The sequence below is a fragment of the Pyrgilauda ruficollis genome, unplaced genomic scaffold (genome assembly GCF_017590135.1).
Source record: "Pyrgilauda ruficollis isolate IOZ18807 unplaced genomic scaffold, ASM1759013v1 scaffold53, whole genome shotgun sequence".
In the NCBI taxonomy this organism is placed as follows: Eukaryota; Metazoa; Chordata; class Aves; order Passeriformes; family Passeridae; genus Pyrgilauda; species Pyrgilauda ruficollis.
This window is the reverse complement of record NW_024526933.1, coordinates 1,458,115-1,482,316: the sequence shown is the minus strand read 5'-3', so window position 1 is coordinate 1,482,316 and position 24,202 is coordinate 1,458,115. Positions and strand designations below refer to the sequence as shown.

General features: G+C 37.5%; 1 protein-coding gene across 3 annotated transcripts in view; it reads right to left on the bottom strand.

The window, feature by feature from the left end:
* Nucleotides 1-14,676, bottom strand: part of CDC14B (cell division cycle 14B) — a 35,724-nt gene extending 21,048 nt beyond the window's left edge. Inside the window, exons 1-5 of one of the 3 annotated variants that reach the window (XM_041480712.1) lie at nucleotides 14,578-14,676; nucleotides 13,767-13,860; nucleotides 12,821-12,896; nucleotides 10,784-10,876; nucleotides 304-380 (exon numbers count right to left, since the gene is read on the bottom strand). In XM_041480712.1, coding sequence (XP_041336646.1) covers nucleotides 304-380; nucleotides 10,784-10,876; nucleotides 12,821-12,862 — 212 coding nt within the window. In that variant the 5' untranslated portion in view covers nucleotides 12,863-12,896; nucleotides 13,767-13,860; nucleotides 14,578-14,676. Of the gene's footprint in view, nucleotides 1-303; nucleotides 381-10,783; nucleotides 10,877-12,820; nucleotides 12,897-13,766; nucleotides 13,861-14,577 lie in introns of those variants that run through there. The other 2 variants (XM_041480711.1, XM_041480710.1) reach the window with 2 other exon arrangements.
* Between the last annotated feature and the right edge of the window lie 9,526 nt (nucleotides 14,677-24,202).

Genomic DNA, 24,202 nt, shown 5'->3' with positions numbered 1-24,202 from the left:
TTCAATACCTGCTGGTAACTCCTCTGATTCACGGAGTACCTAAAGTTAGGACAGTGAGTGTGTCCCAAAACATCAAAAAAATACAACCCAAAAAACAACCAACCAACCAATAAAAAACAATCCCCCAAAAAAACCCAAACAAAACAAAAAACCCAAACAAACAAAAACCCACCCCAAAACACAAAATAAAATAAAATAAAATAAAACCCCAGAAAACCAGCACAGCAGAAATTACTACTGAAAAATGTTACATTCTTCTTCAAAATACCAAGGTACAGAAAGTTCTATAAAGTTGTTATTTACCTGAAAGGAAGATATGAAACACTTCCTGACAATATAAGCCTGTACACATCATCTGGGGATTCTCTCAGGTATATTATCTATTTTTGGAAAAAGACAGAAAAGGAAAAAGATTATTTTAAGACAGACTTCAATAATTTCAGGTAATTTGTTTACTACAGAAGGCATAATTAATTATCACAGAGTGCAAAAGTGCTGGCAAAGAGTGGCATCAAGAACAAATGTTTGCAAGTGTGCAACAATAAAACAATAAACAATAAAAAATCTTGTCAATCTAAAGAAATATATATTTTTAAAACAGTCTTTATAGATTTGTGCAGGAGTTGTTCAACTACAGGCTACAGTGAAAAGACTCCTGTTCATCTGGATTCTTACATTTCTACTACAACTCTGCTTCACCAGTCTGTAGATTTGTTTAAATTAAGCTTTTAAGATGTAAATCAAAACATAAAAACCTGCAGAGATATCAGTAAAGCTATGAATCATCTGGTACACAAACTGTTGGTACACACAGCAGACAAGACTAAAACAGTTATTTATGTATGTTTTGATCTTCCTACATCAGAACATTTGCATTTATCCAAATTCTGTACTTTCTCTTTTGCACTGCTGGGGCAATATCCAGTAACTAAATCCAGATGCCATAAACTAAGAGAAAACAAAAATAAAAAAAATTTACAAAAAGGAAATCTGTAGCTTGAGAAGCAAAATACTAAGAACAAAATGAATCAAACTTTCTACTGTCAAAAACACTCAGAAAAGAATTCACAAAGGACCAACTTACGAGAAATATCCATATGGTCTTCCATCACAACATGTCTGATCCCTCTTGGATAGCCTTTAACACTAAAGTCTCCTTAAAAAATACCTAAAACTCCTCTTTTTTTGCATATATCTTCTTCAAATACCATTAAACACTATTCCCAGCATGGCCAGGAGGTAACAACTGTTAATAACAAGCTGTCATTAACAGGTCAATATTCAGTAATTTGAAGTTAATACTTTTTCTTTGAAATTGCTTTAACACTCTACAGAAAATTGTGGGTTTTTTCACTAATGTTCAGTAAAATTATTTATTTCTTTTATACTAATGACATTTTCCCTTAGAGATATTTGAAAGTAAAAATCCTCATGAGTATTAATTAAACAACTTCCAAAAATCAAGGCATGCTGTGTTTACTTTCTGCTGCTTTGGACATTTTTTCTTTAAGAAGTTGGCATTGCCTTTCAAATTTATTAGACGCTGCTACAAAGCCAGTTTGAACAAATGGTTTAACATACCCTAAACATCCTCTCTCCACACACACACACAGAAAACAAGAGTTAGAACAGATGTTGCTAAAAAAACCCAACAAACAAACCCAGCTTGAAACACAACCTAAAGAGACAGCTAAAACAGACATGGCCAACAGGTGACCCCTTTGATTTTCCTGATTCAATTAGTGTGTTAAGTATTTTCAGAGCATTTGTCCCTTGAAACTGGTAGAAGAAAACAGAAAAAATAAATCTTTCTTGAGACACAGCTAAGTAATGAAAACTGCATGTTTTGTGTGTGTGTGCTTTCACTAGGGAGAGATAAGCGATTTCTGCATTTATATTTGCAAGTATACACTCAAAATAGAAAAGATATTTCAAAAGCCTCCCCAAGTATTAGTGAATAGCTTAGTCTCTGATGGCAAAATTCACTTTTATTCTGCAGGCATTCATTGCCTGATTTGGATGTAAAGGTTATCTTCCAAGAAATTTCAAATTGTGTTCTCTGCTACAGTCCTAATTTACATCTTCAGGACAGTGAACATGTATTGCTAACAACCATACACATCAAGCACTTCTTGTTTATCAGGAAGAGAGCCCTGTCCCTGAAAAACTTACAAATCTGAGACATTAAATAGAATTAAAAAACAGATATTAATTAGACAGAGTTTGTAGCCAGAAATGAGTCACCTGGAAAAAACAGGATTGCAGAATCACAGAATCAATTAGGCTGGAAAAGATCTCTGAGATCATTCTAGTCCAACCTTTGCCCAAACATGACCATGCCAACTAGACCATGGCACTGTGTGCCACATCCAGTCTTCACTTAAACATCTTGTCCACCATCTCCCTGGACAGCCCATTACAATGTTTAATCAATCCTTCACCCTTCCTGTGAAGAAGTTCTTCCTAATGTCCAATTTAAGTTAAGTAATCACACTCTGTAGAATACTAATCACACCAGAGGCAAATAGAAGTGCAACTAATACTATGTGATTTTGTAAGCTTGTATAAAAGCTCAGATGAGGTATGAGAGAAATCCTTACCCCTTCTGAATTTCTTAAAAGAAACAAGACTGAATGCAGAAGCATTTGTTTACAAGGATAACAGCTGCAAGAGAGAATTTTTCCCCATTTCATTGTGTTGTATTAAAATAGGTTAGTTAGTTCTATTATGTTAGTTCTCAAGCACAGATCCTGCTTCTGAAATTACATTACCAGTGAAACTGCTAGTAACACCTTTTTAACATACATGCATGTGTATGGACTTTTCTTAACACAGCTACATAAGAACACTTTCTCCATACAAGGACATTTAAAAAACCCAATCTGATTTTGCAAAGCAAAAATACAACTTGTATTGTTCAAATGAAGCAAAATACAGCGTATTTACTGAAGAAGGAAACTTACTCTGAAACAAAGAGAAATCCTGCTATGCTCAGCTGTGACACTACCACACACACAAAATACAGAACCAGTGAAGAGCTGCAGAGACAGCAGTTGATGAAATGGTCAGATGGTGTTCTCAGTGTAAAGTGCTTGCAAAAAAATTAGGTTAGTATGAGAATAGCTGGATGAGTGCAATGGTATAGAGTGCTTCAAAAAGGAAGAATGACACTCGTACATAATGGGAAAGACCATAAACAGATAATTACTTCACAAGGAAAGTATCTTGGCAGTAACACAACACAAGAAGCTGTGATAGTCAAAGTGGAGACATGATCAGTTTCTGTCACAGGTTAAAGGAGTACACAGCTAGAAATCCAGGTTGTAACCAAGGCTGGATGAAGGCTGAACATGGGTGGGGCCTGCTTTTAGGTTTGTTGAATACAAATTCATTGTATGGTAACAGGTCAGACTGAAGCAGCAAAGCTCAGAGAAGCAACAGATGTCAAGGCAGCAGAGGCCACACATCTGCATTAGGAAATGGTTTGCACCAAAAGAATTCCAACAGTAGACAGAACCAGCACTGAAGATCTGACATCTTTACTATATACTTCCTTTTGAGCTTAACAGCTGGCTTTAATCTGGTCCTGCAGACTGAACACCCATTATCTGTTGGGATTGCTCCTACACTGCTCCATGAAGTGAACCAAAATGCAGTAGTTAGCGTTTAAGGAAAGATTCAGTTCAAAAAATATTTCTGACACATCTATATTTATATAAAACTGAATATAACACTGTTTCTGACCTGGAGAAGGCCAGAGAAGCCTCAAAGATGAACAATTTCATTGGAGTGATGTGAGTGAACAAAGGACTAAAGAAAGCAAATAAACAGGAAAGAGAAAGTAGTAGTGATCAAATACCTGTAGCAGACAGTAGTGTTGAAAGAGAGAAGGACTTTCTAAGGCAGCAAGCAGAACGGAAGTTTTAGAAAATAAGGGAATGGAAATGTTGATCCGATGCATAACAAAACAAAGATATATTTGTAAATTAATGAGATATGTACTGGAGAAAGGAGAGGAAATGAGAGAAGACGAACTCCAGAAATCAAAATATACAACAGCTGAAACTAATTTGTCCAGATGCTGATTACAATTTATGTTTCTGCTGTACTTTCTAAGATGATGAAAACTTTCATACATAAAGTTGTTTTCTTAGGTTATTGCCAATAAAGCAACCAACAAAAATGACTACTAAAAAGATAAAAAATTAAACTAAATTTAAAGTAATGATATTAGCTGTTATTTAGCAGAAGCATTCACTCTCTAGGACAATTTTTGTCCTTCTGTGTATATACAAATGAAGAAAAGACTATTAGAATTTGAAAATTATTTCCCAAGAGGATCCTTTCCTGCGGTTGGGGAAACATTAAAAAAAAAAGGTCTTCTTTCAAAAAAGCTTAGTCAATGCAGCATGCATCTACAAGTTCAGCTTTTAGATTTTTCCTACAGTCATATTCAACTGCAGATAGGAGGATACATACATATCTATACACACACAAATACAAACAGAAAAACTCTTAAAATATTTTAGAAATCTTCTACTTAAGTATCTTTCAGGAAAATTGTTACTATAAGGAATTGGTATCTTTCAAGTCAAACATATCATTTTATCACAATCTGCAATAATTTGTATACAGACAATTTAGAAATTTGCTTTTTTTATGCACACAAAAAAATATCCTTCTGAACTTCAACATATAGCCAGGAATCTGCTATTAGCAGTTGAACCACTAACAATGCTCTAATCATCCTTTTCATTCAGGACATCTGTTTCTAATCAAGGAAGTACAGGCACCTCTGTGAATGGTCAAGAACCATCCAAGCACTGAACACTGGGAAAGGTGCACTCAAGCACTCCTCCTGCCAACAGTGCTGTGCAGTCAAACAACTGCTTTCAAGTTCACTCAATGAAATACAAGGGTTTGCAGGATTAGGTGACCCAGTCTTTATTTATGAGCATTTAAAATCAACCAGAGAATGAGAGCTGTTAGCAAGCCATGTTTTCATCTGATTCATTAGTGTTTTCAATACAGCCTTATTTTTCAAACCACCATTTCCTAGATTGAAGTTATAATCATTGGAATGATATTCACAATAGGATGCAAGGTATTCCTGGTGGAAAGGGAAATGAGTCTCTGGTTAAAAAAGGCATCGTAACTTTCAATACATGGCACTGCCAAGTAAAATAGTAATGCTGCATATAAGACAAAACACGTTTAGTAATAATAATCTATGACAAAACTTGTTGCTTTTTCAGGAAAAATAAATAGGCTATTGAAATAAGCTTTACAGTTAGAAACTGTATCAACTCAGGTCTGTAAACAGCACTTTAAATTCCTATCTATGATGTGCTTAATACAATCATGTTTATCCACCTGTTCACCCTCAACTGAAAAATCTGCTTAAGACTGCTACCTAAATTGTACATTTTACCAACCATACTCACTTAGAAGCCAGAAAATTATGAGATAATTAATTTTAAACTGCTTAAAAGCAAATTTTATGTGATACAACTATGTTCCAAAAATGTCACTCTTCCAAGACATTCTGAGCTGCTGTAAACAGCAAATAATTAAACCCATTCTGAGCAAATGCAAGTAACTGCTGTGTGTGACCACACTCAAACACAAGCTCATACAGTTGTTATTACTTTAAAGTGTTAAATATTTTATTTCATTAAAACCTCAATTGGATATATTACTCAGTTAGTAGATTAAATTTCTAGCAATTTCCTTAGGACAGAATGTTAGATGTTGCAAAATTAAAATAGAAGTTTATTAGAACAAAAAGCTTCCTGTATGGATTTGTGTTGTAGTGAAGAAATGCATGTGGCAAACAGTTTCGTCACCGTCAGAAACACAGTCATTAAGTGGATAAAAGTGACAGAGAGTGAATAACTGCCTGTCTCTGGCAACTCTCTTTTGTTCATCATAAACAAAAGCAAGAAACCTCCAATTACCTTTTAAATGGCAGAGGAAAAGTATAAAAAACCCTGAACTGACTGGACTGGGTGCATCACTGGGTGCATTTTATGCCAGGAAAGAAAGCAACCTAATGCTATAGAGTGAGGGACCTCCAAAAGAACAACCCTTCTCCTATAGAGACAAGCAATTTTGTAGGAACATGCTGGAATAGAACCTAGCATCAACAGCAGGAAAAGCTGCCACTGTGAAGATTAGTCATGATTTCCCAAATACAACTCAGAGAAGGTAGCATTTTAGAGGACATAAACTCAGAGACAGCCAAGATTCCAGGTAACTTCTGCTTAAATGAAAGGTCAGTACTTTGTCCATCTTGTCTCTGCCACTTGCTCATGAAGCACCTCTCACCAAAACATAGCTGAGGGTAAATATGGCTTACCTGTTCTAAATTTGAGAACTGCCACAGTTACCCATTTACCACCACCCAGCCCGGATCACTAGACAGGTTTATCTCAGGCTTAGCGAGAGATAATTCTGCAAGTGTCACACTAAGAACAGAGCAGTTCGACATCACCAGTGGGTGCCAATTGATCTCCATCAACCAGTGGGTGCCAACTGATTCTCCAGCCTCCAGCTTCTACCCAGCATTAGGCCCACAACTAGGAAGGATACTAACAAATTGAAAAGGCAAAAAACCAATACTATGGATTAGAACAGATGAAGGAAACGCTGCTTACCCTGAAGAAAGAAGATGAGAAAATAGACAAAGTACAGAGATGAGTCCTGGAGAAGGTGACCTGAATTACAGCAGTTCATGGGGCAGTACCCTGGAAGGGTCACCCTCCAAGTACATAATTAGTGCCAGGCCTGAGAAAAAAAACACTGTTACTAAGTTAATGTAGCCAAGGGGAGAGGGGGGAGCTTGGGAATTGGGTGGACAGGGCACAGAGGGTACATTTTCTTTTGTAAAATAGAAGGAGCAATGATGGAAGAAGCAGACTTTCCTCACCCACAGCCAAGTCCTGGTGAAAATCAAGAGAAGCCACTGTAGATATCAACTCAGAAGACCACTGCTGCTTTGGTAGTGTGGTAAGGCCTGAACAGTGCAGATAGCTTTCAAGGAAAAGATTTTTCTTTAAAAGGTGAAGAACAAAGCTTCCCCCCCCACCCCCCTTCTTTCCCTTTTTCCCCTCCTCCCAAATAAAGTGTAAACATTCAACCCCAACACACTGAATTCTGGATACCCTTTGTGTGGCTGAATGTGCCAAATTTTTGCTAACCTGCATAGAAGAATATTATTCCCATTATGTCTGCAAAAATGTAGAAACAAAATACAGAATTAAAATAGATGAAAGATGAACAGTAAAGGGATTAAGGTCTAAACTGTTAAGATTTACTCCAAAAAATTAGTATTTTATTCTAAAACTACATATACAACAATGTATTTGTAAACTTAATTTTCCACTCTTAAGGCCATGTTATGCTGAAGAGCTTGAGTTAGGCTGTGCTGTCACATCAAAGGACACCTGGAAGGAAGCAGGAGATGCAGGAGGGGGGAGAAAGAAGGATGTAGTCTGGAGAGTTCATAAACTATCTCCACTGAAGAGGAAAGAAAGACAAGTTAGATGAACGGGAATGGGGGAAACATTAAAACACATCAACTGCGAAGAAAAGACTGAGAACAGACTTTGCTCGAAAACAAGAACACTAACAGCTGCCCTTACCACACCACACTTAATGAAGACTTTTATAATTGCCTTACTAGTAGGAGCATATCCCCACATGATATATATACACACATATATACATTTGAACAAAAGATGACAAATGATAAATCATGCTAATATGTCGCAATTCCTCTAAGCAGAAGTTATAATATTCTGTTTAAGAATACAAATTTGAGGTCAACAAGCCTTTGAAAAGACATGCTCAGAAGTTGAAAGTTTATGATGGACATAGAAGTCCCAGAGGAGAACTAGTCATATACAGTTCACTACAGTTTTATAGCTTAAATGTAACTGTGCTTTAAAAAAACAAAAGATAAGAAAACCAGAAATTACACAGACTCACTGTGCCTTGCTATTCTTGAAAACCTTGCTGTTATTCCTTGTTATTCCTAATAAGTAACCTGTAGCACCTGCACCTACAGAGCAACTTGCACCCCAAAACTGTGCTTAAATTATCAAACAACTTTCAATCCAAGTACATAAGCACTATTTTTGTGCTTGTCTGCATGAACCTGCAAAGGCCACATTCCCTTTCACTTCCTTGCTCTTCCTTGAATGAACCAGAGCACCCCCAAACACAGAGCTCCTCAACCCTAAGGCAAACCGTTGAAATGGGAACCTACCATGAAGCTAAATAAATAGAATCAAGTAAGAAAACACATTCAATCCAAAGAAAACAAAATACAGTATCAACCTACAACTTACACAGTAAGATCAGAAAATAAATTATGACAATCAGCTCAAGCAACAAAGAGTATTACCAACATGACACAGTCTGATTAAGTAAAATTATAGAAAAACTCTTTAAAAGATTTGACCAGTATCTGGATGGATCTTTCTTCAACAAAAAACAAACCATTCTGAAACTAAAGCAGGTAGACACGTAAGCCTACATCTGTTGTAAATAAAGAAGTCATCAATATATCCTTTCAAACAGGAAATATGCATATAGACATGTTTATCAGGCATTCTGAACAGATCCCATATCATTGCTTGCTCCACAGACAACAATCCAATTCTCTCTGCAGAAAGCAGAAATATGGGACAAATATGTGTGAACACTTGAGCAATGAGCTCTGTAATTAAGCTTGCCTCTTCATGAAAGATCATCAAAGCATGCCACAGGGGGAAAAAAGCCTCAGGGGCATAGTTTTTCTTCTGTGATCTTTCTTCAGTGGAATCCCTCCTACATCAACCTGGGAAGAAATTCTACCCTACTGTAAAGAAAAAGCAGAACCAAAGCCAAAATATATTGTACTGGAAAGAAAACAGCATCTAGCTAGAGCTAGCTCACTATCTTAGACTTGCAAATTTGCAAGATAGACATGCCTACATACAAGGAGGTGACTGATACTCATACTGCGCTTCACTTTCCCCTAGGCCTTTCAGGGAAACTGCCAAAATATTCAATGTGTACAATACAGTGACTTAAGCACCTCTCCAAACTCTCAGAACTACGGTGGTTTTCCCATATTTTTTTGCCATATGCCATGTGTCTGCAACTAGCCCTACCACATGCCTTGTCTAGGCAGTCATGATCTCTCTGTGAGCATCCTTTCTTTACTCTCAACTTCCACTTCCTTCACTGCAGCTCTCTAAAGCAAAAACTGCCTACTCATCTGTAAAACAGCCTCCATTTCTAATTATTGTGTTTTCAATTGTCATAAGCCATATATATTAATCTTACTGCTTTAGTCAAGACTGTCGAAGCACTCACCTTCACTTCACCTGCATGTTGTTATTGCAACATGGCAGGGCTACCAATGATCAAAAACAAGATTTATTTCAGGTTTTCTGTATACTTTTGCATAGTCAACCACAGTATTTTCCTATTGGATTGTTTTGCCATTAGTTAATCTTCTGTGCCAAAATTCTGCTCAGAATGTCAGCTGTTGTGCCACACAATGCTGCTACTACACATATTTGGAACAGTGAGGAAAAAGCAAAACCCACTTTTTTTCCAAATAATGGCTGATAACTGAAAGCAGGCCCCTCTCACTCTCTAGACCTCAATTATGACTGAGTAATTAGGAAGAAGTAGTTTTCCTAAAAGCTGCAGCTGTTTTGTCAACATAATCCCTTAATGGCAAACAAGTTTAATTACTCATATTTCCAGTCTCCATGCAGTTTAAGATTGCACAGGACTACAACAACATTCCTAATTCAAATACCAAGTGTGACATGTTTTGAAATTTAGTTCTCAATTTGTAAAAGTGCTATAGAATATAGACAACAGAGAAACCCCAGGGAACAGAAAATGGACATCCTGCATGATGCAGAGAGGCAGCAAGGAGACTGCCTGTGTCACAGAAAGTACTGCATAGCCTTTGCAGCCAATAAATAGGAATAACCTAAGGCTACATGAACCAATCTCTCAGATCTCCAACACCAAAAAATGCATAGCTTCTTATTTCATTTTATTACTCAGTAAACAAGAGAAATGGTTACAACCAAGGTGTGTTACAAGTCAAAACAGGACCTGAATATGGTGCATCACAGCTTTCATCATGAAGAATTCGGCATTTTATTTCTTGACTACATTTCTGTGTACCAAATGCATGCAGTTGTGATATAAAGCCAGTCCTTTTCCCCTCTGCAGCCACAGACTTGGCTTAGTACCTTTCCAAACATTGTATCTTCCCAGGTTTTAGACAGGCTCTGAACCCATCAAATTCCAACTGCTTCTCCCATATTAATTGAAGAGATTACTTTGTACTAGAGAAGAAGCAGCTGGGGAAGGAAAGTGTCATTTAAACATGCACTGGCAAATGATACATTATATTTCATGCAAGATACTATGTTTCCATTATAAAAAAGAAAAATGGGTTGCGAGGTTAGGGAAAGGCAAAACTTCAACAAGCAATGATTTTTTTTTCTAAATGAAAAGACATTTTCAGTGATGCTCTTATTTCTTAAGAACAGAAATGGCAGTAGGAAGGGAAAAAACCTGAAATTATGCAACTTCACTCACACACCTTCTGGACCTTAGAAACTCTCTTACTATGTGATTCATTACTATAATTACATTAGCAGGATGATTATCAAGAGAAAAGAATTGTTTTTATTTTGCTGTTCTAAAAATTGAGTATAAAAAATTGAACACAATCAGCAGCTGATGGAAAAATTTAAGTACTTACTGCGTAGGAGCCTATGAGGAATGCAGCGTTTGCTTGCTTTTTCTGATCAAAGCCAGTATAATGAATTATTTTCTTCCTTATCAATGAAAATGACTGTATCAAGAAATGCACAAGATTATGATTTTGCATTTTAGACCTTTTACACCTTCTTTTATAAAACCAGAAGAATGCAAGAGTTTGTTTACCTCCTTTCATCCAGCTGTAGTCAGAGATCCAAAAATACTGTGGAGTAGTCCCTCAGAAGATTTTGAAAACTGTATTGCATCCCTACCTAGATTTTTCCAGTATTTTTCCCAGTATCTAGCCTAAATAATTTTGATAGAAATTATTGAAATACTTTCTTTTTCTTCTTAAATGCATTTGTATTTTTAGTTAGCATTTTTTACTTCAAACCTTATGTAACAGATAGCCATTTATGAGAGTAGAAAGTGGCATTCTCAAAAGCATCACAGGTATATTAAAGTTCAAAAAAATTTTAAAAACAGGGTTTACACCTTTTCATTCATTTTTCAAACCCAAATGTAGATAAATCCACTAGCATTTGTTTCTAAGGATCAGAACCATGCTCAGATTAAAATATTTTTTGAAATTATTCCTAAACTTTATCATAAATACTTTTTTTAAAGTGTCATCTTGGCTTGGCATACAGTTTCTCCATTTATTTTAGAATGTGGGTGGAATGGCATTTTCAATAGAAAGGACATACACTTGTGGTGGCAGTTATCCCCTAACTAGCCCTTGAAATAAATTCTGATGTGCTTGAAACTGCACACTTTGATCAACTGCTAAGCTGTCATAAAATGTCATCTTATGTGTTTAAATAGCAATGCTTGTTCAAGATACCAGATTCAATGCATTCAAAACAAAAAAAAAAAAAAAAAAAAACAAAAAAACAACAAAAAAAAACCCCAGATCAGTAGCAGAAATATGTTCTCAGAAATCCTGACATGTCAGACACAAGACATGGAAAGGGACTATAACATAGACTTTTGTTGCTTCAGAGCATCCAATGTACAAAAATCAGAGAAACTCATCTCTGACGAACACAGTTATCCAAGCAGGAGTTTACCCCCTCCCAGCCAGGACCACTAAACAGGTTTATCTCAGGCTTAGCCAGAGACAATTCTGCTAGTGCCCAGTAAGAACCAAGCAGCAACATCACACCCATAGGTGTCGATTGCTTCTACAACCTAAAGAATAATAAAGCAAGTCTGAATTCTGCAAACTATCATCTGTGACAGGCATCAAGGAATGAAAAAAAAAAAAAACCTTCTTATTCTATAATGTGCTGTATATTTCCTACTTCTCACAGTTCAGTGGCAGTGTAAAGATCTAAGTAGCTTTGAAGGGGCAAGCCATGATTGACACTAACAAAAATAAGCTTTTTCATCTGCCAAACAGGTTTTATATTCCAACATCTACTAAAGGTCAGCTAACTTGTAAGTTGTGTTATTAATTTAAGAAATCCATTTTAAACACACTATGATTTTTCAAGAGCCCAATCCCAAAAATTACTCTGTTCCTGTAAGAGAAAATAATCTGCAGTACAAGCAGAGCACCCTCCTTCAGGTCAATGCTATCAATGTTACTAAAGATAAAATGTTGTTAATTATTGAAGAATGTCAGCATCAGAAGAGAAGACCCAACCAAACAAAAATAATTTCAAATAAAAACATAGCACTACACCTTCAAGCTCATTCAATTTTGGCAGATTGCCAATACGACAGAATTCCAGGAAAAAAGCTTTTCCTATATAAGAGGCTGTATTAATTCAGCTACTGATCTTCTGGAAGCTTAATGATAGTTACTGCCACAATTGTGCATCTTCTCTGAGTGGGTAAGTAAGCAAGTTTTCCACCCTGATCCTCCTCCCTAAATTCACCTCACTAAAATATAGCATTCATATTCAGAATTCAGCTGGATTAGGAAAACAGGAAAGTACCTGATCAATAACAATAACAACAAAAGAAATGTTGACCTACTTGTTTTTTTAAAAGGCAGTAATATTGGCTTTTGAATCAAAACCCCAAGCATTACCTTTAATTTCCTGTTTAGCTTGCAGCAGTATCTGTAGACCATTGCCAGATTGAGTGGTCCAAAGTCTGCATAGAAACTGTTAGAAGAAAGGATAAAAATTGTACATGACCCATGTAAATGCCTTTTTTTTTTTTTAACAAGATGCACAAAACAATATACATGTGATATACATTCATTATTATAAAAATAAGCATGCATTCTTATATAAATACATACTGTTTTGTTGGAGGAAATGTTTTGTGATCTCAAACATGGACTAAAATTCTTTTGTTTTCCACAAAGCACCATTCAAAACCAATACCCCAGACTTTAAGAACTATTTCTCACTACTGTATCACTCTGTGACAAAAGTTTTTAAACTCTATTTTAAAAGGAACTAACAAGCTTTACTTTAAAAGAAGGCAACTCATGCTAGAGAAAAGGAAACACAGAGAATAAAGATTTATTAGTATATTAAAAACCAGCAAGCATGTCCTTGATCAAAACTATTTGAAGAACTAGCAACATTCCATTTCATGTAAAAGACAAACACTGGTCACTACAGGGGAAATAATATATCCATTGTCAGCTCATAAAGGCTTCAATTGACTTTGCCATTTTCTTCTCTGATTCTAGGAAGTTCAGACATTCCACTTAATACATGAGGAACAAAAGACACTCCTTTTAGTCTGGCAGTACAATATGCACTTCTAAATTTTTATGGCTGTATCATGTTTCTGTGTCTTCTAACATGAATGGGTACAATGAAAGCTTCTGCTTTGAAAATGTTTTTAAGAAATCCTGATGGAAAAGCAAGAAACCCTTCTAAAGCCTATAAATAATCATGGCACGCAAGTCTTAGAAGATTCATGTAATTAATTCACCAATGAGACTAATTCCTCATGCTGTTGTTCTGACTAATTTATTTCTGTGAAAAAAGGAAAAACAAACCTATCTTGGTACTTACTTCTCATACACAAGTTCATCATCTATGCAGAAATAATGGGTATTTGCAGCTCCACTCTTTGGTTTTTGGTAAAGAATTGCAAAATAAAGGCGATCTGAAATGCAAGAAAATTGGAAGTTTTTATAAACATCATGATTTTCTGCTGAAACTCTGAAGTATTACTTGTCAATGGGACAGCATTAAATGGTTTAGAGTGAAGAAAATCTTCTTTTAAGTAGTAAACTAGGTATTATCATTTCTCCAATTTTAAACAAACAAGGCACACAAAGATTGAGGCTTTTTGTTCAGCAGCATTCCCATAATCCACAGCTTTTTAGGGTTCTTTCCCAAAGCGTTCCTTGTTTGATGACTTTGCAAAATAGCAGGAACCTGACTTGCACCCACACACACAGCAGACACCTCCTTTGGCAGGTTTGGTTGCACCCCAAATACCAATGCACACACACGACCCCCCAAACTAAAGCACAAGTCCCTTGCACCTCTGATTCCCTACATTAAACTAAATGATAAAGCACACTCACACCAAACACAGGCACTTCTATCTGTAAAGACATGATTTTGACAGTAGTGCCATGCAATTAAAGCCTGCAGGTGACAGACTTGGGAGGTATCCAACCAGGTAGCCCATGCTGCCCATGGGAGCACCAGCAAAGCCCCACCTGGACATCTCCAACTGAATTCTCATCCCCATCCTAGCTGTTCCTTCAAAGCCTGTGTGCCTGCAGACAGGAGATACCTTGTGCTTGCCCTGGCTTCCTTCATTAAGCTGAGGGAAAAAAGTAACAGCAGCATTCACATATATATAAATTACTTTTATGGCGGGGGAAGCTGAAGCCCCAGTGAACTTTAAACAATGACTGTGCTCCTGCTATAAATTGCGGTCCTTGGGGTAATTGGTCAATAAAAATTGAGACTTGCAGCACCACCGCAATACTTGTCTTCCTCCTGCTGAGAAAATATCATCATAAAATATTTGAATTAAAATTCAGACCTAAAAGGAAAGCTTTCTTTTTTTTTTTTTTTTTTTTTTTTTTTTTTGTGAATTAATTCACTAGAACAGATATTATGTAAGTATCAAAACAGATCACGTGTATGTATTATTTCAAAACATGATGAGGAAAAACTGTGTGTCAGTTTTTAGACAGCAGGGGGAAAAAAAATCACTTCAAGCTTCAAAATATCATCCATGACCACCACTTAGAAATCATCACCTGTATCTTGCAAATACATATCCAGACATGCCCTGAAAGGAATTACCATATCTATATTTCAACAGTCACATGCTCAGTGCTCACCTACATACACTAGTATCTCCAGGGTGAAGGCAGAAAGGTCCACCAAAAAGAGTGCATTTTATTAATACCTTTTTCAGTAGAACAGCAGCCTGATGTGAGTGGTTTGGCTTAAACATGTACAGGTCAGGAGCAACAGTGGGATGTATAGTACCTCCTAAGCAAGTCAGGCACCTACCTCCTTACTCTCTAGCAGAAGCAAGGCACTAAACTTGTTTATTTAATTTCTAATAGTCCCATTCTGTAAGCAGAGCAGCCTCAAGTACTAGATGTGAAGTGCATTACCTGCTTCTGTACTTCCCAGCACTTACCAAATCATTCCCTGAAAACAAGACAAAGGATAAAATTTAGACTAATGTGTGCATTTTTAAAAAGTGACTAAATTGGCTCACAAAGTGAATTATGTGTGGAGAAGCAAGCACACTGATACTTCAAGATGGGTGCAAAATATACTATGGCAAAAACTGCTTCATAGAGAGGCAGTCCTGGGGGTGGACTTTTGGGGGTAGTTCCCCACCACTGTGTTAATCACTGAGCTCTGTCAAGGTGGATTTGAATGCATTAGAAACTGTAACAGGTATCCCTGGGCAATACTAAAAAAAATAAGAAAATAATGGGGAAAAAAGGAAAAACGAAAAAAGGGAGAAAAAAGAAAAAAAAAAAAAGGAAAAAGAAGGCAAGAAAAAGGAAAGGAAAAAAAGAAAAGCAGAAAAGAAGATAAAAAGCTGCTTCGCTGACTTCTCTCTGCTCTGAGAATGAGAGCTAATGTATGCAGGAGAACCGAGGGCAAGGGAGGAAGCAGAAAGGAGAACAGAGAGGACGTGATATCTAGGGATTGTATTTAAACTGGCATTGCTAGATTAAACACATGTCACTGCAGCCCCAAGCTATATTTTCACACCACTTCTAAACTGATTTAATGGCTAGCTGCCACCAGGTTCCTTAGAAGGAAAAAAAAAAAATCTTCTGAGTTAGCTCACTGAACCAGCCTGCTGGGGTTTAAGAGCAGGAATATACAGCCAAAATTTTTCCCTCCATGGCATCCATCCTTAAGTGCCAGTCTAATTATTGACTAGACTGAGCTCTCCCTCTTCATTGTACACAAACAATAACCACATCAAAGTGTGGGAAGAATGGCAGTAGTACTCAAACCGAGTTCCTTGGGTACTCAAACACTACTTTTTTGCACTTCAGCTTCTTCAAAGAACCTTCATATCACTTCTGAAGATATAAAAGTACTTTGCAAAGAGCAATCCAAGGTCTTCAAATAAAAACGGAGGACAAAAATGAAAGTAAATATAATTTGCACAGGTCAAATACCTAAAATAATTTAGCATTTTGTTCCAAAACAGGATTTGGAATACGAGAATCACTTGCATCCTCAGTGCTTTTACTGTTACTGAAATGCTTCTGCAGCTTGCAAAAATGTCCAGCAAAAATAAAAATTCCTGTCCTGAGCAAGCAGTGTGTATGTAGCCTTCAGAAATGCTATTGGCAATGGCTCTGCTCTGGTGTCTCTGAACTGTGTTCATTGTTGCTATTCTTAAAACACCTGAAAGACACTTGAGTTTAATGAGTTTACAGAAGTACCCCACAATAAGAGCAGTGTGTGTCAAATGCCAATATCCTGACAAGCTGTCCATTCCTGTGCCGCTGCTAACAATTACTCCCTATTATGTAAACAGCAGGCTCCATCTTTTTAACATGTTTCCTATGGGGAGATTTTAGAATGAAGAAATTTCCTGTAAGTGTATTTACCTCTCTACTGATTTACCAGTCCAGCATCTGACAACTGCTGTATTACTCACCAGGTCTGTTTTTACCTGTTTTTTTTTTTTTTTTTCCAAACACATTCCAAGTTCTATTTAATCAAGGATTACTGTGTTGTGATGTTTTTTTTGTTTGTTTTTTTTTTTTTTTTTTTTTTTTTAACAGAAATTAAGAGAAAGGAAAATTCCTTCATTAAGAATTTGATTGCAGGATTGAGAGTTTATACATAAAATACACTCAAGCACTGATGATTTGATTTCACTAGGATTCCACAAAGGTTTGGACTGCCAGGAGCAAGGCTTCACTTTCATTATCTTCGTGTTTCCTTTGCTAATTTTAGCTCTTTAGTATTTCATTTACATATAGTGCACTTGAGCACTTCCTAATTCCTGCAAATTTCTGATAAAAAATCATGCTAAAACTATCAAACTAGAGCAGACCTTTCTAATCGTCTCTCAGAAGAATGACAGAGTAGGGCTCACTGCCTTACAGGCTGCATCTGCTCTGCAATTAAGAGATATGGCTGCAGCATTTTAGATATACTTCAAATACACCTAATTTTGTCAGCCTTATATAACAGAACTGTTAAAATACATAAGCATGGATGTCACTGCAGGCATTTAATTTGACTAAGCATCCAATGTACAGCCAAAATGAGTCTACATACCCCCAGCTGAGGCATAGGTTACCACAACTGTGTTACTGCTGGTACGACAGCTAGTGAGACTAAAGCTAGCACAAGCATGACTGTCCAAGCTGATTGCAAAGTGTTACAGAAGGAAAAGCACTCTGCTTGTTTATCAGAGCCACAGTGTTCTGTAGAAATAAATGTGTAGAAAACTGAGAGCTACCACTTCAAAATCACATTAATGTGAATTTAGAGATGAAAAAATAGTCTCCTCCCTTTACTCTCAACAAGCCTGATGCTTCTCAGGTTGTGCTGCACAGGCCTTCAAGAAAGAAACTTTATTAATTCAAGAATTGCACTTGGACTTGATTTTAGAGGCTTCTTCCAATATAAGTGATTCTATGACTTTAAGTGACAACTAAATATTAAATAGGCATTAGTGGCAGGACAAGTTTGCATATGATCAGCAAAAATTATTTAATACAACCAGAAATTCTACAGTTCTATTGTTAAATAGATGCCCTAGATGAGAAACTCAGTGACTGACAGTACAACAAAACCCAGTGTTAGTCTGTTTTGAATCACCAGGAATGTAACCAAAGAGTTTTTACTATTTTAAGAGGAGTGTATTTCTGAATTCAGAGTTGCTATATGGAATTTTGTTGTGTTTGACTTAAAGAATTTCAACATATTTGTTGAAGATTTTCTTTTAAGTCTTCCTATCCTTGAAAAAATTCATTCAGTCATAGTCACTATGATATTTCAAATTCAGGTAATGATAGACTTGCCAATTGGAAGAACAGCTTGGACTCTGAAAAGGAAAATAAAAGTACACTAAAAAGATAGAGGAACTTTTTTTAAACTAAAAACTATAAAAGCCTTATTTTCAGTGCCATGTCATGACTGATCAACACTGTTACTTCACTTACATAGAGTGCTTCCACTTTGCTGCTTTGACTGATACATGAGACTGCATATGTTCATGCACTTTCAGTGCTGGATTAGGCACTAAAAGCCTCAAACATGTATTTAAAATCTTAACTTTAGAGAAGACTCACAAGTAAGTGAGGTCATATTGATAAAAGAGTAAACACAGTTTTTGTACTGAGACAGCTGCATAATAAAAACTAATTGAAAATGTTGAGAGTAAAAATATTGGAAGCTTAATGATACTTATTAGAAGTGTCCTTAGCATTCCAGAAAAATAGTTTTCTATTGGGTACACAAAGTTTATAATGACAAACCAGCACTCCTGGAAAAAGACAACTTAATGGTCTGAAAAAAACCCAACAAACTGCAATACAAAATCAAAAAACCAACACGCATATCAATGAATACATTAAAATGAATATTTAATTATCAACTCCAACTGACTATATAAGCAAAATGATTCTCAATGAAGAAAAACAAAATAGGTATGTACACTGTAGCTTAGAGCAGCCTTAAAGATGTTGGTTCAATTCTGTAAACAAATTTGATATACATTCAACAGGAAGAACAAACGTTGATAAGTTACCCATGACACTATGTCACTTAAAATTTAATTCCATGTATAGTTATTGTAGTTATTTCATTTTAGAATTTACTATACAAATTAGGTGAGAGAGAAACCCACATGTTTTGCCTGAAGTTTATGCACTATAATTCCACCTCTTCTTTAAAACGTTTTTTATAAAATAAGCAATGAGAAAGAAAAGCAGCTGAGGAAAGGAAATGAACAGCTTCCAAGCATCTCACAGAGCACTGCTACATTTTATTTAGATCATATAAATTACTTCTCTCAGAGATCAGAAGGATATGGGAATATGCCTCTAATAAACAGACGAAATGCATTTGGTTCCAGCAAATTGGATTCATACCAGCAAGCCTCATGCACTAGTTGACAAAGACAAAATGATGAAGCTTACCACGCAGCTTGACAAACTAAAATGAACAACTTTTTAAAAGGACAGCTTTTCTGAACTAGTCTTACTAGTAACCAAGAATATTTAGACAGTTCTAATTAATAGTTATTCTGACATATGGCTGATGCATACAATTAATTACAAAATAAAGGAATGCAATGATTACTGTAAGTATTATGGGTAAAAATTCCTAGAATGGATTTGAAACTTTGCTATCTGTGAATGTAACATCACACAACAAAAGATCCATAAACCTTTACAGCAATTTCTGTTTATGTTCTGCTTCTGTCTTTTGCAAAGCTGAAAATAAGGATAGCCTGCAATGTTCTTAATAAGTTTGGCACTGTTTCTGTGAGCAGATAAGCTAACACAGACCTCTCAGCCTTTACAATGGTTCAAATATTTACCAGTGTGTCCACTTTTAAGAATAAGACCTTATGCTTTGCCTCCAGTACACAACTATTAATTAACTTCTCAAAACTGAGAAGGCAGAGCTGACATTTAAAACCTTGTCAGAACTTTAAAACAGCTGAACAAAAAGGTAAGCCTCTTAGCTTATTCTTTTAAGATTTCTCTTTAAAAAAACCAAGTACGACATAGCAGCAAACTAAACATTAGACTATAATTCAAATCAGAACTAAAAATTGGACAGTAAACAGCAACCACTGCGCACAGCAAGATCAAGACAAAATGAAGCATTGCTAAATATAATAATCAAATTTACTTTAATCAAAGTAAAGTTAATTAAAGTGCACTTTAATCAAATTTGCTATACTTGGTGATACTGCTGCACATGCTGAAATCCCACTGAAAAAACACAGGTCAAAGCCTAGGTGGTCTACTGAATTTAAATGGGTGAACACTTTCTTGAAGGAGAAAGCACAGTAATTTAATGGGCTTGTTGATGCCAGACACACGTTACCAGGTCAAAGCAACTGCTTCATGAGAATGGTTAGACCTGTTTCCTGGAGACGTGAGCTGGACAGGGCTGCATGGTAATACTGGTAGTAAAATCACTTTGATACTAAAAAGTCGTTGTCTGTTACATGAGAGGTTTCCACAACTGACCTTAAAATCATACTATCCTCATGTCCTATATGAACAGTTGCTGCTATAGAAACAAAACACATATGGAGTTGTTGGAACTTTAGAGTTCTGTAGATAAGTACACCATTATGTTTCTCAGTGTAGATTAGGCCTCAAATGCTGAATTTTTGGCTGGAATATTTAGGATTTTACTCCCTGACAGTATTAAAGCTTTTTAAAAAGAAGAATCTGGTAAGCTTTGGCAGTTACATTCTTTCTACACTGGTATGCCAAATTTTCAAAACAAAATCTTTGGGTTTTCTAAACATACTGTTATGTAGGAGACACACAAGTTGATATAAGGAGCCATGCTTTTGGCACAGAAATAAAAGGTACATTGGTGCCTTTTCTGCATGTTTGCTCTGTATATTTTTCCTTGCTCTGTCCACAGATATTTTCCACGCCCTTCACAGAGATGTGCCGGGAGGTATATTTCTTTCTTTTTATGAGAAGTTGTAAATACGCTAAAATTCTGAGATTATGACATATGACATAAAAAGTGATTTTTGCTGTTTTTGCCTTTAGGCAAACTAAACTCAAGCCCATCTTTCAGCTGGTGAAAGCTCAAACCTATACACAGAATTTTCTGGCTGTGATCCAACAGGCTTCTTAAAAGACGCAGACTCATGTGCCAAAACAAAGCACGGCTCGGAGTCACGAAAAAGGAGGGACGACACTGAGCAATCCTGCCTGCACAAGCTGTTGGCACTTGCATGTCAAGGGGAGGTGCGACCATTGTTTTTACTCATTAGCCAGCAAGCCCGATATTACGGCATCAGGAGAAACAAATATCTACATCTATCTGTACATATATCTATCTATATAGATACAGATAGATTAGATATAGACATATTTGTGCGTGCGTGTGTGTGTGTGTATATACATTTTCCCCCATACATGGAGAAATATGCTACTTTTTTCCACCCCACAACGTGTTGAACGGACAGAAACGTGTTTAGCGTTGTTTTCCGTTCACTCTCTCTGGCAGGCAGAAAATGCCAGCAAGAGGCAATGGGTGCTGGGCACGGCTCGGGCTACCGGGACATCGGTAGGATGAGTTATCCCGCCGGACGAGCGGCGCAGCTCCCAACAACACTTGGCTGAGTGACACGCCAGAGCTCCGGGCTCGGGGACTGACCGGCCCACCGCCCGGACAGCAGCGGCTGCCCAGCGCCCCGGGGTCCCGCCGGGAATCGCGCCACGGGAAGTTTTCCTGCCCAGCCGGAGCCGGCGCGGCGCCCACAGCCGGCGGGACGGGACCCCGGGCCGGCGCCCCCGGACACCCCCGCCCCCGCGCCCCCGGGCGGCCGCTGTAACAGGTGGGCCGGGGCACGCGCCCCCCCTCCGCCCCCGCTGCCGGGGCGCCGCCTGTCTGGGCGCGCGCCCGGCCCGCGCTGCTGACGTGGCGCCGGCGGCCCCCGCCATGGGGAGCGCGGCCCGCGCCCTCCGCGCTTGCCCTGCCTTCTCCTGCCTTCCTTCTCCTGCCTTCCTTCTCCTGCCTGCCTTCTCCTGCGGCCTCGCAGCCCTCCAGGTGCCCCTCCGGACACGTACCAAAAGAGGAGCCGAAGGACTTGGTACTTTGTGAAGCCAACTCAAACAGTCCCGCGCATGCAGGCTTCTGGTGTGAACGTTAAACGGACTTATCCGGAAAGTTTAAACAACTGTGTTTGAATCTGCCTCTTAGATACAGTGATACTTTAAATTACACAGCTACTTGAAAAGGCCATGGCACTAAACCAAGCTAGTAGGTGAAGCAGCTTTTGAGAACCTCTCCCTTCCCACCTCCGTCTAATGGCCACGATGAAAGCCCTTGAGGAAGTATTCTACCATCTGCAGAGCGTGTGCATTTATGGAGGAAAACCTGCTGGAAACGTACTAGTTGTCACTATTCACTGCATGACTTTTTAAAAAATATCCTTTCTAAATAACACCAGAGACGTAAAATTCTTCTGACACTTCAGTGTCTTCAGAAACAAATTCTTCCAAGGATGACTGTGGCCATCGTTGTCCAATTAATTATGAATGTGGGAGTCATTGTCTCGCAAATGAAGGGTCAAGCAAACTCTCTCAAGCTGTGACCAGATGCAAAAGGCAGGGCCAATGCCCTGATTACACCTCAGCTCTTCTCCTGAATCCTCCTCTTTCCTCCTCTCTCCTTTTGTTTGTCTGCAGTGTGTGAGTCTTTCTGAAGAAGTGATTTTGCTGGGATAACACAGAGGTTCTGGTATGGTTCCTGTCAGTATTGAAATAGTGAGGGTAGACGACTTCAACCTAAAGAGCTGTAAAACTACAGTTTAATTACTTCCAATATCTTTTAATAGTCCATAATTATTTTAGCTGTAGTTAATTTTTTTTAATGTGCTTGTTAGAACCAACAGAACTATTACCATTGTATATTGTTTTAATTCTACTAAAAGCAAAAGAAGCAGGAAGGCAGCTAGAACGTTTCCTTTAAAATCAAAAGCACCAAGAACAACTGCAAAATGAAAGTGGAATGAGAATCAGCATCCTTAGCTGTGATTATCAGGTGAATGAAGCAGAGTGGAAGCACTACAAATAGACTGAGTATTTATCATTCATTGTCTTTGAAAATAATTTTTCTTTATTGTCTTTGTTTTACAAACATATGACCAGTTTCCCAGCCTGCTTTTGGCTGTTGTTTAAGTAACAAAAGGCAGAGAAGCAGAAGTATTCCAGAGTTCCTGGCATGCTGAAAAATATGGTTGAGCTGGGGGAGTGCTGGAGGGAGGAGGCAGCTCCTTATTCGAGACTGTAGGAACAGTGGTTCACGAAATGCAGACTTCACTCAGGCTCACAAGCTGAGCTGTCCCAGTCTGTTATGCCGAGTCTCTGGGAAGCCTCTGGCCAGCCCTGAAATCACAGGCGTTCAGAGTCTGCACGTGACTACCTTTGGCCCTGTGCCGAGTGGTGTTTAGTCAAAGCAGGGAACTGACAACTGTATTTTTCCATTAATAAAATCCTTCTTCTTAACACGTAATATCAAAATAGGGGTGTAATGAATAAGTTGCTGAGGCATAGTATCTTTAATAGAATTACATTGTTCAGTATTGTTATGTTTCTTAAGCAAGCCTTTTATTTTTCATCAAGGAACAGAGCACTTAATTTCACATGTTCTTAATGGTGTAAAACTTTCCAGACCTTGCTCTGGGCCCGCCAGTGACCTTAATGGATCCAGGAATAAACGTCTTCACAAAATGTCATTTCACAAGTGCATTAAAGCTTAAAAGGGGAGAAAATTTGCAGTTGAGACATGTATGTATAGTAGCATTTTACAGTGAAGGTCAAAGATCAAAGGCTGCAGAGAAGGATACGCTCCTCCATAAATCTTGAACCATTTTTTTTTTCCAAAATGCTAAAAAGAAGTGTATCCTAGATGAAAGAGGGCACGTCTACTTTAATGAAACCAATAGATGTTGAACATAAACATCTGTAGATAAATGAATAATATGAAATACACCAGAACTGCAAGCCAGAAGGAATGCTGTTATGCTTACTTCAGTTGTCTAAGAAAGAAATAACTAAGAACAATTTATTCTGAGACCTCTTGCTCTGAGAGAAAATACGTACATACAAAGGAAGAACATTCTGCTGCAAATTTTCATAGGAACACAAATAATTTGGCTTACTTCAAAACTAATAGTCTGATCAGATGCAAATTTAAGACACACCCTCTCTCTGGTCTTACATACCCAAATTTTTGTATCACACAAAATAATTGCAGGCAATACAGGCGGA